Source organism: Micromys minutus (genome assembly GCF_963924665.1).
Source record: "Micromys minutus genome assembly, chromosome: X".
NCBI classification, from domain to species: Eukaryota; Metazoa; Chordata; class Mammalia; order Rodentia; family Muridae; genus Micromys; species Micromys minutus.
Genome location: NC_137970.1, coordinates 105,235,102 through 105,251,368, shown reverse-complemented (window position 1 = coordinate 105,251,368; position 16,267 = coordinate 105,235,102). Strand labels below are relative to the sequence as shown.

General features: G+C 39.3%; 1 protein-coding gene across 1 annotated transcript in view; it reads right to left on the bottom strand.

The window, feature by feature from the left end:
• Positions 1-11,950, bottom strand: part of PHF6 (PHD finger protein 6) — a 41,687-nt gene extending 29,737 nt beyond the window's left edge. Inside the window, exons 1-3 of the mRNA XM_080909626.1 lie at positions 11,846-11,950; positions 7,619-7,802; positions 7,277-7,378 (exon numbers count right to left, since the gene is read on the bottom strand). Coding sequence (XP_080765752.1) covers positions 7,277-7,378; positions 7,619-7,756 — 240 coding nt within the window. The 5' untranslated portion in view covers positions 7,757-7,802; positions 11,846-11,950. The remainder of the gene's footprint in view (positions 1-7,276; positions 7,379-7,618; positions 7,803-11,845) is intronic.
• Positions 11,951-16,267: the final 4,317 nt, after the last annotated feature.

The following is a 16,267-nucleotide window of genomic DNA, read 5'->3' as shown; positions in this document are numbered from 1 at the left end:
TAATTACCCAAACCATGTAGGATAAGAAAAACACATTCTCCCATTGGAGCATTTCAAGTTTCTTGTTTCCCTTTCTTCGACTGAAAATTTCAGGCATTTTGCAAGCGCACACTTTTTTGTTTAGATTTTTCTCAGCTATGAGCCTTTGCAGCTGAGAATACTGTGAACTGCCAGGCTGCTTGCTATATTTAATCTGTGAAAAAGGCCCAAAACGCAGGTATACTCAAGTGAGCACCAACAGAGTTCCCCAAGCCACACAGAAATTATTTGACATTACTGGTCAGTTGTTTTGGAGGCTCTGAGGATTGAACTCAGATCCTTGAACATGCTATGCAAACAGTCTAGCAGCTAACTGCACCTCCTAAAGCTCTGGTGTTATATTATTGGTTTTGGTTCTCCTCCATTAGCAAACGCAAAAGAGAATTTTATGACATAACGTTACAGTGTTCCAATTATAAAAACTACTACAGGGGGGCAAAGGGAAAAAAGACTGCATTTAAATAAAGGCATTTCCATAATAGCCAAAGACAGTTTTCTCCATCACTGCTTATTCTACTTAATCACCACAAAATAAAGCTCACCTGAATAGAAATTTCTGATAAAATACCTACTGACATGAAAATTAACCTGCCTGCCATAACTGGCTTTTTAAAAGAATTCCCACTTGCATGAATACATTCATAATGCATATGCACACAGTTAAAAGATGAAGACAAAAATCTTCATGGTGAAAATTTACCTCTTTTCCTCCCCAGATACTCTATGGCAAATGTCCTGGGAGAGCAACATGGCCTACTTCTTGTTCTTGTAAATGAAGTTTAACTGCAACACAGCAATAAGCATTTGTTTCTTTGCTGCCTTTGATAAAACTTAAGCCCAAATAGCTGAGGGAAAGCCTTACAACGCTATTATCTGGTATTTTATGAAAAAGTTTGCCTCATGACAGACACCTGTACTCCTAGCAGTCAGAAGATTGGGGTGGGAGAATTTCAGAGTCAGCCTAGAGTATATAGTGAGACTCTATATTATAAAAGCCAAGGTGTGCTTTTCTCCTTTATTCAAGTTGGTGAAGTATCACTGGTTAAGAATTTACATAGCATCCACGGTCACCCAACGCCTCTTCCTTGAAATCCTCCCTTCCACCTTTGAGTTCCACAGTATGAGAACACATTTTTGTGTTTGTTTTGTTTTGTTTTTACAGGAAAAGGTAATTCTCTGTAGCCTAAGCTTCCTAGGAACTCCCAACCTCCTCCTGATGCCTCAGCCTCCTAAGGGCTGACACTAATGATGTGGGTCACTGCACCAGACTTAGATGTCATTTCCCACAAAGCCTTCTGACTTCTCAGGTACACCAGCTGTGCTCTTCTTTCCCAGCTCTCCCAAGGCACTCTTAACTTCTAAGGCTAATTTATTTCAAGTCTATTTCCAAAGTATACAGCACTATGCATGTCATGAAGTAGGTGCTGGAATATTTGATAAACACACATAAAGGTAAAAATCTAAGGTTTACTGACAAATATAATGCCCAAGAATATAACAAAAGTAACAACACTGGGTGAATGATGCTTAAAGAGGCATCTGAAAACATTTCTTATATTTGAGAAATACACATTCCCCATCATACTGAAGAAATAACCAGGCTTTTTTTTAAAAAAACAAAGTTCATTCTACACCCCTTTCAAACTGCCAAAACCTCAAAACAACACTACACTGATTAACCAAATCAGGAATTGTTATGCTATTTGTTTAAATCCAGCCCATTATTAAAGACTTCTCACTTTCTCCTCTCCAGACCCATTCCTCTTTGAAATGTAAGGACTGATCAGTGCCCACTTATGTATTAGAACAGTACTGAGCACAAAGAAGATTTGAAGCACTGTGCCAAACACTTCCATGTACTATGCACATGTGATGCTACACCAGGCAAAGAGAGTATAGTTTCAACTCTCTCGGAGACCACAGTTCCATGGAAGAAAAAGCGTGTCCATGTGTCCTGACTACGAAGCATGCAATGCTGGTCTATGTGGCAGAGACAAGCATGAGTTTGAGCTGAGCCATACAAAAGGAACTTTTGTGAAGTAGGAGTGAAGGAATACAGAGATGATATCTGAAAAGCTGGGAAAGGAGACCAGGCTAGAAAAAGGCAGGATTTCTCAGGATCATATTGGTTCTCTCCTTCCACCATGTGCTTCCTACGGAACAAACTCAGGCTGACGGGCTCCTTGACAAGCACCTTTACCAGAGCTGAACCATCTCACAAGCCTGGCAGTAGCTATTAAAAGCAGGTAAGCAAGTACTAGTGGTTATGTTTAATAGAAAACAAGAAGAGGAAAGCTTGATATAGGACACCATTAAGAAAGAAAAGACAGGCTGGAGAGATGGTTCAGCGGTTAACAGCACTGACTGCTCTTCCAGAGGTCCTGAGTTCAATTCCCAGCAATCACATGGTGGCTCACAACCATCTGTAATGGTATCTGATGCCCTCTTCTGGTGTGTCTGAAGACAGCTACAGTGAACTCATATACATAAAATAAGTAAGTCTTTAAAAGACAAAGCATGCTCAAAAAGAGAATCTACAAAATGGATGTGTGAGGGTTGAAGGAAAGAGACTGAGAAAGAAAGAGAATCCGATTTCAGGGTGGAAGGTTATAAATACTGGTCTAGACAGGTGGAGGGGAGCATGCCTGCAGGACATGGGCAGAAAGCAGGCAGGAAATTGTGACATTATGCTTCTTCACTCTCTACAGTAGCCGTGGCATAGAACCTGTCTCCAAAAAACATCGCAGTTTCTTTTTCATACTGAGTTAAAACTCTTGTCTGATATTTAACCATTCTTACTCAACTCACTCTGGTAAAACTCAATGGATTTCCTATATTCATTCTAGTACCTGACTATCTCTAGGAAGAAATCTTAACCTTTTAAATAGGGAACACCCTCCAAAAAAAATGAACACACCCTAGGAGTTGTCTATTTAGATCATAACTATACACACCCTGCCTCTGCCATGCCACATGCCCCCCTCCTACTGAGTAAACACAATGTAGAATGCATTTTCTTATGGTCAGAGACTACAAAAAGTATCTTGGGTGTAAAAATATTTTTACCTGGGATACTTAAGAGATTTCTGTCCTAACAATTAGCCAGAAAATGCTATTGACAAAATACATTAAATAGAAATCTGAGTATTCCTAAATTTGGCAATCTGCATTAGAAAGCTATCATACTTTTTTTAAAAAGTGTGATTTGACATGGAGCAACTTTAAAAAAAAAACAGCTAGTATATAACCTGATGATTAGGAGCTCCAGCCATGGGTTCAAATCTGTAGTCGGCCATGTGCTAGCTATATGACCACAGACTTTACTTCTCTGAGCCTTAGTTTCCCTTTGTGTAAAGCAGGAACAAATACTTTGATTTCTTGCAGTATGATTGTGCGGATTGATTAGGATCATGTACTTAAGCTAGCTTAGTCCTCAGCACATATCAAACCCTCAATGTCGGCTGGTTCTACTACTAGAAAAAGTATAAAACATTCATTCAGGGGAGTTTATACGGTGTGGTAGAAAATTCTTATTTAAAAATAGGACAGTTTAAGAATCATGTGAGAATGGCCACTGTGTATAGGAAGAATTCTTTTTAAATAAAGGGAAGGGAAAAACCTGAATATTTCTTTAATGAAAAATTTAGAATAAAGAGCTTCAAATTAAGAGATGTGTTTGAATTACGGAGGGGTGAGTTTCTCAAATACATTACTGTTCTTATTTTGTGTGACTTGAGTAGAATCAGTTTCCTAATGGCAGAACAGGGCAGAGGAGCATTCCATCCTGGGTGACTTAGGTAATCTTGCCTAGGGGTAAGGAAGGTGAAAACTACATGACCTCCTGAATTCTTTTGACATCCGTTATCTATCTGACACAGGTAGCAATTAGTAAAAGTAACTATCAGTGTTAGATCTTAGTGATCGCATCAAATTGCTTCAGAAAGAATATATTCTTCAAATACAACTCACAAGGTTCTCACGACAAATTTTTAAAAAGCAAAGGTTATTTATTACTTTATTTGGAAATTACATGCTCCACCAAGCACAGCTTTGGGTCTATTTATTTAATATAATGGAGAAAAGAGATAAATAATAAATATGTTCATACAAAATAGCTTTCTCTCTCTGATCCTTGAAGCTGATGTGGAAATGTGCTTATGGGTACAGGAACCGTATACCTGCAGGAACCACATACCCACATTTCTTGCTCTACTGAGCATTCCCACCTCTGCAAGATTTCCAACCAGCCACCTGCAGCCTGCATCAAGCCCTGAGTCAGCCCCTCTTCCATGGAGCAAACACCTTCAGGAGCAACACGAGGTACTGACTGAATTTTACCATGAATGCACAGCAGCCCAGGCTCCTGCTTTTGACTGTTTTCAGTAGGTACCCATAATCCTTTTCATCTCAAGATACTTAAGAACCAGAGCAAAAAGGCTCACAGAATCAAATGCTTTAAAGCTTTAAAAAGCTGACTAGAGAAGCCAAGTTATGTGGCTTATATGTACTTTAAATATATAAATCTATTTTTTATTCTTTCCTATTTGTTCTATGGTCTTTTTATTATTTAGACAAAGCTACACCAGGGGGGAAAAAAACTAAAATCAAGAGTATTGGTCAATTGGCAGAACCTCATTGAAAGGAAAACAATATAATGTAAAGAGGAAAACTAAAAGCTGTTATTTCAGTGCCTGGAGAACTTAGCATTTAAGAGAATATACTACTTTTGTAGAAAACTCAAGTTCTGCTACCAGCATTAATATCAGGCAACTCATAACTGCCTATAATTCCTGCTTCAGGGAAGCCAATGCTTTCTTTCTTCTGGCCTCCCTGAGAAGCTGCACTCATATAAACAGACCTGTACACAGAAGCAAACATGCACAGAAGTGAAACAAAACTAAGTCTTAGAGAAAATTTTAAGAGGCTAATGAGATGGCTCAGTAGCTAAGGACACTTGTTGCTCTTTCAGAGGATCTTTTCAGAGAATTATCTACACGGCAGTTCCAATACTGGGGAAATCCAATCTCCTCCTCTGGCCTCCATGTGCCCTGGGCATGCACATAGTGCCCATACACATATATAAGCAGGCAAACACTCATGCACATAAAATAAAAAATGTAAAATTTAAGAAGTCATTTCAAACTGAAACATATAAATGCTACTCTCCAATTCACCATATAAGTAATTTAAATTCTATGAGTATGGATGACAAAGAAGAAAAGAGTCCAGGCTCCAATACATTCGTCTTTTGCTGATATCCCACAATGCAAGACACCCACAGTGTCAACTAGCTTTTGAAACCAGTCATAAGTCTTAGTGAATTAGTGTTTGGCAACAGTGTGAATACTTGAGAAATTTTCTAGCAATGAGTCATCCCACCAGCTTATGGTAAACCCTTCTACCTTTTATAACAATTTCTGGTCACTGCTGTTTAGTATGTGATGATAAAACAGTATCTACTGATAAGTGGCAAAAGACAAGGAAGTTAGTGACTTGTCTAAGATCACATTAATATATCCATGTTAATTTTCCCGAAAAAAAGGCTATAGGGCTGGAGGTGTAGTTTAGGAGTAAAGCATTTGTTCTACATATTTAAGGCATGGATTAGATCTCAGACACCTACAAATATTTGATCTCATGACTTGTCTGCTTAACATGCTTTCACTAGTCCTCAATGACTTTAACAGGATTTTATTTTCATCTATAAGGAATAACCACAGAGGTGGCTACCATGGACCAAGTCTTAACTATGTGCTGAGCACCATACTTAGTCCTGCATATTCTCTTCTAATCCTAGTAATAACTCTGCGAGGCATGTAGCTCATTATTCCGTATAGAAGAATGCATGGCTTAGGGAAGGAAATAACTTACTCAGAATCACCCAGTTAGTGACAGAGAAGGGATTCAAGCCCAAGTCTATTACTATTTCTAGACATTTAACCCTCAATATTATTCCACTCACTAGATCAAGGAGCAACTTGAGTTACTTATAGCACACTACACCTGGGGTGGGGGTGGTGGAGGAGAAATTAATACACCAGTTTATGACATTCAACACAAAATAGTTCCAAATAGTAAAACATGTCAAGTTCTGGTATTTTCTTTACAAACAGGTTCAAATGAATTAAATCTTGATTCGATATAGCAACAATGACAGATGTATACTTCTGCTTCATGTAACATTCAAAACAATGGCACTGAGTTTCTTAATCCTCTTTCAGTATCAGGGGCCAATATCAGGTTTGACTATAGGAGGCAATGTCAAGTGGGCCCTGTTTTAACGCATCAAAAAGAAAAAAAATTACTTATAATGACAAAGAATAAGGGGAGCAATAAGGTTTATAGCACTATTTTCAAGGAAATAGCATTCTCTTATTATATCGGAAATTGTTTTAAGGACCAGGAAATAAAAACATGGTGTACTGGTCTCTTTAAAAAGATTAGCATACTACAGTTACATGAAGCAATGAAAAGTCATCAAAGGAAAAAAAATCTCATTAATGCTAAGATACATTCACAATTAAGATCTCACTATAACAATGGATATAATTTCAATTAAGAGATCAATCAAGAAAACCAGCCAAATGAAAAGAAATCTTTCTATCAATTAAGTATTGCATGATAAGTCAGGAGTTGTAAATACCAAATGAGATGAGGCTACTTTTCCCAAGGAGCAATATAACATCTTGCCAATCTGGTTATGGGTGGTGAAGGCAACTACAGGAACATAACTCTAGCGCAGCTTCGGAAAAACTCCTGGAAAATTCACCAAAAGTTATCCAAAGTCATACATGCTGTGCCATATAACCAAACCCCAGACCAAGAATCGGTTAGCAGGAGTTATCATTTTCCTGCTGAGGGCCACTGTCACCTGTCTGTGATAATCCATACTAGCTTTATGATGAAAAGGGAAGACATACCAGAATTATGAAAAGTACATTTGAAGAAAATTTTAAATGATACATGCAAATTAAGTAAACTCTTTATTTTGTAAGTGATCACAGGCTTTAAGAAGATTTTCTTTTTGAGAAGAAATGTTTCAAGGTATTGATTCACTCCTTTCTGTTGAGTTGTAAACAAATCAAGCTTTGGATTTACTTGCTAGAAAATAAAAAACAGCCCACAGTTTAAAATTATAGGAAATTTACAAAGTAATAAATACATTTTTTAAAAAGTAATTTTCTTCTTCATGAGTTTTATGTAATTCTATGCTAAAGAGGCAGAAATACCAACTTACCAGTTTTGTGCCTCTTTTAATTTCCTTTTGGACATCTTCAATCGAAAATCCACCAAGACTCTCATTATCAGAATGTGAGGATACCAAAGCAGACGAAAACAGCTATAAGTAATATTTGAAAAAAATTACAGTTCACATATAATTACATCAAGACAATGACTAAAATGTTAAACTTAAAATGAATTTGCTATTAAAATAACATTGCATAGTGTTAAACCATTCCTTAAAAAAATCTAACCATTTTTGCTTTCATATTTAGCAATACTAATATAACATGTTAGTTATTAAGAATCTTTCTCAAGAATGGTTTTGAGGTCTCTTGATGGATGCCAATATACTCACCATGCACTTATGGTGTGCTGCCACCTTCTGGTTTTCAGATATCAGCAATTGTCCACATTCCTTGTCTCTATTTGACTTACAAAAGCCACATTTGCGCTGTCTCGTAGACCCTTTTTTCTGTTCGATTGAGCTTGACATGATTTTTAAATTGTTTAGAGAATGCCACTTTAAGCCTCAACAAATGCTACAGAGAATAAGAACGGCAACAAAATGGTTAATTTCAATTAAAAATTAGCTAATACTTAGCCACACAATGGTTTTAATAGTTACTTAAATATTAATATAGCTAAATATTAAAAAATCCAAGATGCCTTCCATACATAATACATGTTAAGAAAGGGAGAGGAAGAAGTGGCAGGAATGCAATCAAATCTAGAGTAATTCAGAGAAATCAAAATAAATTCAAATTAGAAAATATGTAAAATAAAATTACTGTGTGCTAAGAATGTATATCACAGCTACATATAGTGATGAATGGCTATAATCTTAGCACTTAGGAGCTTCAGGCAAAAGATCATGAGTATGAGGCCTGCCTGGGCCACAAATGAGCCTGAGGACTCATCTCAAAAACATACAGAAAAACAAAACTCCCAAAATTAAATTTTCCACTAGTATAATTAAAGATAAAAAACATTTTTCAAGTTTAGGTATATGTCTATCAAGGAAACAACGTTATAAAGATCTAGCAACAATTCAAAACTATAAAGAATACTACAAAATATTGAGAGAACTGAATTCTTTAATTGCTTAATTTCTTCCAGTTCCCATAATGAATAAAGTATTAAAAGTAAAATTAAGAACAACTTTGAAACAATTGTTTTTAAACCTTGAAATACTTCAAATTTAAGAAAAGCATGTTTTTGACCTGAGACTATTGCTATTCTGTTCCTTTTTCATGTAATGAAATAACAAAGCTTCTAACATTGTACCATAAAACACAGTCTTTAGGGCCGAAGTCGTTACTAAAGCATTTTATTTGACTGAGATTTATCCCAAGTCTACTTATGAAAAAAAAGCCAATCTGACCGTGGTCTCCTACATTCAGTAACTTCCATACATCAGTTAGCAGTGCTGTGCAGTGGGAAGTTCTGAATGAGCCTTACATTTGATCAGATTATAATTATAGGTTGTACAGTCAAACCAAAAAGGGGAAGAAAAACTGTAACACAGAAGTCTACAGATTTGGATCATCATTTTCAGCACAGATCATTTAATACCATCACTCAACCAATTTCAAATCAGTGTTTTGATCTGTATAATTCGCCCAATTACTGGGAATAAGCAGCTCACCTAGATTGCTATAACACTCATCACAATCAATAGAATCTCAAATTTCTGTCTTCAAATTAGCTTATTAACTTATTGCCATTTATACACATTTAAATATTTTCAGGACCTTGTGCTTAGAAACTTGGCTCACTAACTCAGTTGGTAACTCTCTGAGAAGCATCTCTTCACCACCACCACCAGCAGCAGCAAAGGTAATGCGCCATTTAGAGCTATTCTCAGTGGCTCATCAGGATGTAACACAATATAAAGCCACAAAAGAAAATATTTCTTCTATTAATTTTTATCTACTCTTTGCTTTTGAACAAGACTTCAAAGGTCTTTCTGTCTCTCCTTTGATGGGCTTGAACAAACTCTTAATGCTGTCTATAATTTTAAATACCTCAGTCTCCCAAGTGCCATGGGGTACTTCTCAATAATGCTTATTGCAGAACACTGGCTAGAAACTGTAAAACTGATTGGAAATAGGCAGCAAATCTTTTAGCACTGAAAAAAATGCAGAAAAACAAAAGAAACAAAAGAGGAAGTGTGTTTGCATTTGCTTGGGCAAGTATATGTTCACTTGCTTTATGAAAAATATAGCTGCTCCAGTTTTTAGAGCTATGCAAAAACACCAAGATTCATAAATAGCACCCAGATCTGCTACTGGAGTTCTAAATGTGTTTTCTTTACTACTGTGCAATGAATAATAGGCACTGGTAAGTCACCATGATGTATTCAGCATTTCTGCAGGTCATCCAGACCAGCTGAAAGGATAGTACAGTATAAATCTAATCTTCATAAGCATCTTTCATGTGCTATCACTACACAATCCTAGCACTAGCTTTAACAAAAAAAATGGCTGAAGATAAGAAAAATACTTAGAGGGAACATCATTCTTTATTCCCAAAACTGACTCTGAAATGGTACCCCCCCACACACACTCTTTATTGAATATTGCCACTTTTAATTAATCAACAGTGTTTTTTTTATCTTAATTTTCAGAACCTGCTTTTCTAGATAACAAAGATTCCAAAATCTAAGAGAATATATATGCATATACTTACTTTGCATTGTAAAACATTCGTGTATTTCTAGATAATTTATATTTTATTTGTAAAGTGAACAGAAACACACAAATGTGCAACAAACGATTAAAATCTTGCCCTGCTATGCAATGACTAATTGAATTTTTCCACTAAAATTCAAATAATACATGTGTGCACAGCTTGCTGGTTTTTTACATCTGCCTTATAAAACATGCACCAGCAGAGCCCATCATGGAAACAATGACGCCTAACAAAACTGTCTATCAAAAAAAAATACAGATTTTTATCTACTGCTGTCACACTTGTGGTCTAGGGTTAAGCAAAATAAGGACATTCAATCAGCAATACTATGGGGTTCGGAAACATCTATTTAGAGCTTTCGTTTTAATTTAAAGGTTTTTCAAGAACAAGCAAAGCTCAAAGTTTAATACTTTAACCCGACAATGAGACCTTTCCCTTCAAAGAAAGGTAACATTTTGGGATCATTTATAAAGGTGAAAGAAACAACAGTATCTTTATGGGAAATACTGTTTAAATGTCTGAAAAATATACCCGGCTGAAACAATGAATGCATTTCCGATTTTCCAAGATGCCGTGAAGCATCGAGAGAAACCACCTGGATGACCAAGGAGGGTATTCGAGAACCAACTCGAGAGCTCATTCAATGGCTGGTGTCTGAAAATAATGTTTTCTACCGAAAAACAAACAAAACAAAAACTGCCGTTCCGGAAGATGAAAAACCTTCCGCATGTAAGCCAGTTGAAATTCATAGATATAAGTGCGATCCTCCAAAGATAACACGGTCATTCTATCAGCAAAGTTGCAATGAAGAGAAATAAATGAATAGAAAATGTACCGGAAGGGCACCTGAATTTGGTTGCACGATATTATTATATGCTTCGCACTGCTTTTTTTTTTTTTTTTTTTTTTTTTTTTTTTTTTTTTTTGCGGTTATTCAAAAAGAAACTAAAGGAATTTTCCAGTTGTTTCAAGCCAAAGGGTAGTGAAGAAATTTGAACTGTATGAATAAGACCCGATATTACGTAGGAACCAGAGGAAAATTAAAGGCTTTTCAAAGATCAAAAGATTTGTTTTTCACTTTCACACAGAATATCGAAACGAATAGAAATTGCAAAAGAACGCCGTGCTGTTCGCCCATGTAATAAAGGACCAGACAGGAAACAGAGCGGATTCTCTCCGTTATTTATTCCCCAATCGCACACCAGCCTCCTAGATCTCCGTCTAACCAAGGCTCTGGATAAAGTCGGAAAAAGTCTCTTCCTTCCCAGCACTTCAGTAGGTTCCTTTCAGCCAGAAAGTCGGGGTTCCCCCCCTCCAATTGTCCTTGGCCAAGTCTCTGGAATTCAGGAAAATATCACCTTCTTCACACTCCTCCCTTCCCCAGGAGTTCGTCCTCTAAGGACGTGACTCCAAAGCATCTCCGTATCCATCACTTTCACCCGATTCTCCTTACCAGGGAGTTTTTCTTTTTCTCCCCCTCATTCCGTAAGGCTCACCCTCATGCCATCCTAACCATTTTTTTCCCTCTTACACTTCGAAAGTAGAGTCGCCCCCCTTACCATTAAAACCATCTAAGTGACGGCAGAGGTTTTTTTTTTTTTGAACCCCCCCATCCCAGTTTTTCTCTCCTCCCATGCGAAGCCCCCTCCCCCGAAGTCCAGGCTGCCGCCTAGCATGTCCCTCAGCGCCCCCGCGGTACTCGGTTGCCAGCCTCTGTAGGGAGCACCGACAATGCGCGGCGCCTCTGGGGGTCCCTGACAATGAAGAAGACCACCGCGAGGACCCCCCCCCGTAACAACGAGCAGGGGCGGCGGCCTGGCCACCGCCATCCTCTTCGTCTTCTCCCGCCAGATAGAGAATGGGGGGCCCCTGGTTACCGCGGGGAACTCACCAGTGGGGCTCACGACTGGGCGAAGGGAGGACAGCGTCCACGAGGGGAGATGGGGAAGGCGGGAGTCGGTTCTTCGGCACTGCCGAAGAGCGGGGCTCCGTCGCCAGGGGTTGTTTCCTTTCATTCGAGGAGAGACGGGCTCGCCGAGCGCCCTTACGTTGCCTCCCTCCGCACGCACACGACCCACAGGACGTTGACGTCTCGAGCGCGCCGGGGACTGTGATTGGCCACCGAGCCGGGGCGGTTGAAGCCGCCGAAGAATGGCGCACGCGCGCAGACCGGCCCCTCGAAAGGTTCGGGGCGACAGCCCCGCCTCCTGCTCGCGCGCGTAGCTTCTATTCTCCGCTCTGCCGCCCGGCTGAGGCTTTGGGGGCTGGAGCGAAGGAGCCAGAGAAAGAGATTGGAAGAGAAAGCTGGGCACTGGGAGGAGAAGGCGCTGGGTTGGGGCCAGAAAGCCTGGGACCAGGTCTTGGGGAACCGGTTTTCCCGCGACGCAAATGCACAGGCCTGAGTCCTTGCACTTGTTCGTCGAGGCCTTTTTACATCCATTATTTCATTGTGCTCTCCTAGCATCCCTATGGGGTCTTCCTTTCGCCTGATTTCACTGCCAGCAAAGACAGAGTTCCCAGTGTAATTTGCCTGTTTGCATGGCCGTCTTCGGGGCTAATCGTTTTAATCGCTCAACCTTTTTTTTTTCTTTCTTTCTTTTTTTTTTTTTTTTTTTTTTTTTGGGAGGGGAAATGTCTTGGAAATGAGGATGAAATGCCTCCCAAGTTTATTGTGAAGAAGACTAAGGATGCAACTGAAGCATGTATTACCGTCCCTGATGTAATAGCTGGCTGCCTCTTTGTAAATGCTGGAGTTGCCATAATCAAAAAAGATGAACACTTTTCTTTATATATTCCACATAAACGAGCTACATACCTAAACCAGCATTTTTTTAGCTTATTTGAGCCATACACTTCACTGAATCTCAGCTTCCTCACTTCCAGCTCTATGACCTTGATCACATTATATTACCCACCTCTCAGATTTGTCAGTTCTAAAATGGAGAGCATATTGTTATCCCTCACAAAATGTGAGAAATGAGTTCATGTATACAAACCACATTAGAACAATGCTTGGGGCCATAGTATACCTTATGTGAGGGTCAACTTTTGTAATTTTCGGCTGGCCTCTGCGAAGGAAAACCATTTTTTAAAAAGAAATCCTGACTATCCAGCGAGGCTTTGATCTGACCATGTTTCCTGCAATGGGAGTGGATTTACACTCTGGATCCAATGTTTTTATACATTGTTTCATCAGTCTTTAATTTTTTTTTCTTTTCACGGTCAACCTTAAATTTCGTTGCACAAGAAAACAGTTACCGTGGTGGTGTGCCATTGATTCATTCAAATGGAACTCAATGAGGACCTACAAATCAGTCATTTGGCTACAAGGTATCTTCCTTTAGTGCAGGTGCCGAGCTATCTGTTGGTCCTGATCTTAGCAACTAGAAGTGTACTCCCCCCCCCGCCTTAATTCGTGTCTCTCCCATGCTCTGGTAGCTAGCTCCCTTTGCTTCAGGCACCATTTGCTTTGCTCCAGCTTGCCTCCACTCTTAAAAGATCCATCTGCTTCCATTGCCCTTTGCCTCGGGTTGTTCTCTAAGGCAGTGACTAGAGATCTGCCTAGGAAGATCCACAATGTGTATTCCATTTAAACTGTATGTAAATCATAGACCCTCCACCACCATCTTCCAAGTTTTTACAGGTTTATCGATGCCACGATGACACAGATAAATAAGAGAAAATGCAGTGCCTGAACAGCATGGTTTTTTTTTTTTTTTTTTTTTTTTTTTTTTTTTGACGCCCTCGCCCCACATTTTTACCGTCTTCCATTTATTCATTCATCCACTCACCTGAACACAATTTAAGCCAACAGAAGTTTGCAAAATTAAGTTCCAAAGGGAAAGGAAACATTAATCTGACACAAGTCCATTGAGCTCGTAGTCTAAACACTGAGGCCATCAAATAAACCAATACAGAGGATGTGCTAAAGGTGCAGAGACCAGTACTGCCTGATGTGTTCACTATGACCAGCCACAGCACAGTGATTAAGACACAGCCTTCCCTTTCAACTGATTACAGTCTAGTACGAAAAAGACAAATGGCTACAAGAAGGGTTGTTAGCAGGAAGTACCTTACAGACAGTGAGAAGTAAATGCAGAGTTTCAAGAGAGTTGTCAGTGGATTTAGTTCCTTTTGGACCCGGGTGTGGTGACCGGTCCCAATTAGCATGACTGATAGACACAGCCTGTTATTCCCCAGTGCCTGGGGATATAGCATAGGCCACACTGATCTCCCATTGATTCACCAGTACCAATGCTCCTCTGCTCTTCTCCTTTGGGCTCCAGTTACTGCTTTTTTTTTTTTTTTTTTTTTTTTTTTTTTTTTTTTTTTTTGGTACTTTATACTCAGCAAAGGCCCCAGCATCATCTAAGCTAAGATCTTCTACATCCATCTCGCTCTGATCTAGTTGCTCTGCCCTGGGGCAGCAGCTGCTTTGCTCCAGCTTGCCTCCACTCTTAAAAGATCCATCTGCTTCCACTGCCCTTTGCCTCTAGTTACTCTCTAGCCGGTTATTCAACAGAAATTACAGATGGCTTCTGTATGGCAAGTAGTATGGGAGGTTCTAGAGATCTGAAAGGGGACATGGCCTAACTCCTTACTAAACACAGCAAGTGGGGGCTAGCTGTGACCGAGGGTGCTGACCTGTCACTCCTGATCTCAGGAGTTTGAAGTAACTACATTGTACTTCACTTCCCCACCAATGTTAGCTCCCAGAATTCTACAACGTTCTGTCTTCCAGAAAGTTTATCATCGAGGCTTTGCAACATTCCTTGGTCTGTCTAGTCCATGTGACTCTTCAGGCACCTGCTTGGGAGCTAGGTGTTCGAATAGACCTATCTGTTGATATACCTTCTTTGCTTGGCAATTTGAGGCTTAATCTGATATAGCCTCTGCCCAGGAAACTAGCTATGGAGACCAGAGGAATGATTTAGGGAACCATGGGCACCCCTAAAGTACTGTTGAATAAACACAGAAGCTAAACTCAATATATTGATGATACTGTGAAAGTAACTGAAAAGTGACAATGTAAACGACAGTTACAATGTAACAAAGTAGTTTCCGCTTGTATCTATTTTCTTCTTTTCCACTTGTTGTATCTTACAGAGGAAGAGGTGGTTGAGCAATCAAGTAACTCTTCCAAGATCACAGAGACAACAACAAGAAGAAGTTGATTCAAAAGGCTCCAAAACTTGTGGGGATACTGCTCCCAAAAGTTGTGCTCTGACTTTCACCCATGTGGTGACACACATAGAAATGTCCCCAACCCTTTTGTGGAATAGAGACATGTGAACTTTTGATTCATCACATGTCACTCTTAACTTCCTAGAGCCCCCTTTTACAATTTTCTTTTTAAAATGTTATTGCATTATTTTACATGTATGGGTGTTTTGCCTGCATGTATATCTGTGCACCACATGCATGCCTGGTATCCATGGAAGCCAGAAGCGGTCATTGGATCCCCTGGGACTGGAATTACAGGTGCTTTTGTAGGTACCAGGAATCAAACCCAGGTCTTCAGGAAGGGCATCCAGTGCTTTTAACTTTTAACTTCAGAGTCCTTTCTTCAGCACCTGCGGCTATGGATTTATCTAGCAAGGCTGTGGTGCATATACAACATAAAAGTTTAAAAGTCATTGACTGGCTGCCAATACAGTGCAACACATATGAAATCTCAGGTAACTCATTTTGTAACATTGGAAGGCCCAAGAAACTTCATTCGATAATATTAATATCATCCCCGAACACAGGGTTTAATGAGGCTATGCACTAATGTGTTGTTGCCACTGGCTTTGGTCCTACTTTGACTGTTGGTTATATAACATGACCAGGTTGACAGCTCTACACCGCCTCAAGGGTCATATAATGATAAACTAGAATATGGGAGAAATTGTATTGGGATAGTATTTGTTAAGTACCTGATATTCCCAAGGAAACACACATTGTGGAGGCAAAGGGCAGAATGAACTGAGCAAAAATAGTGATTGACACACGCGTACCTGTTACTTCAACTTCAAGAGACCTGACAGCACTGCTTTTACATGCTCAAACACACATGTGCAGCACACACATACATGCACACATACACACACTTAAAAGTAAAAATTAATTTTAGTTTTGAAAAACGTAATTTTAAAGTAAAAACTTTGACATTTTCTGTCCCATAGAACTCTTCAAATATTAGCTATAAGAGGTAGTTTTAGGGGGCCAACATGATGGGTAAAGGCACAGATCTCCAAGTCTCTGAGCTCATTCTTCCAGTAAAGAGGAGGGTACGGTATAAAGTGAAGACACAGTTGCTCCATGGCATGGT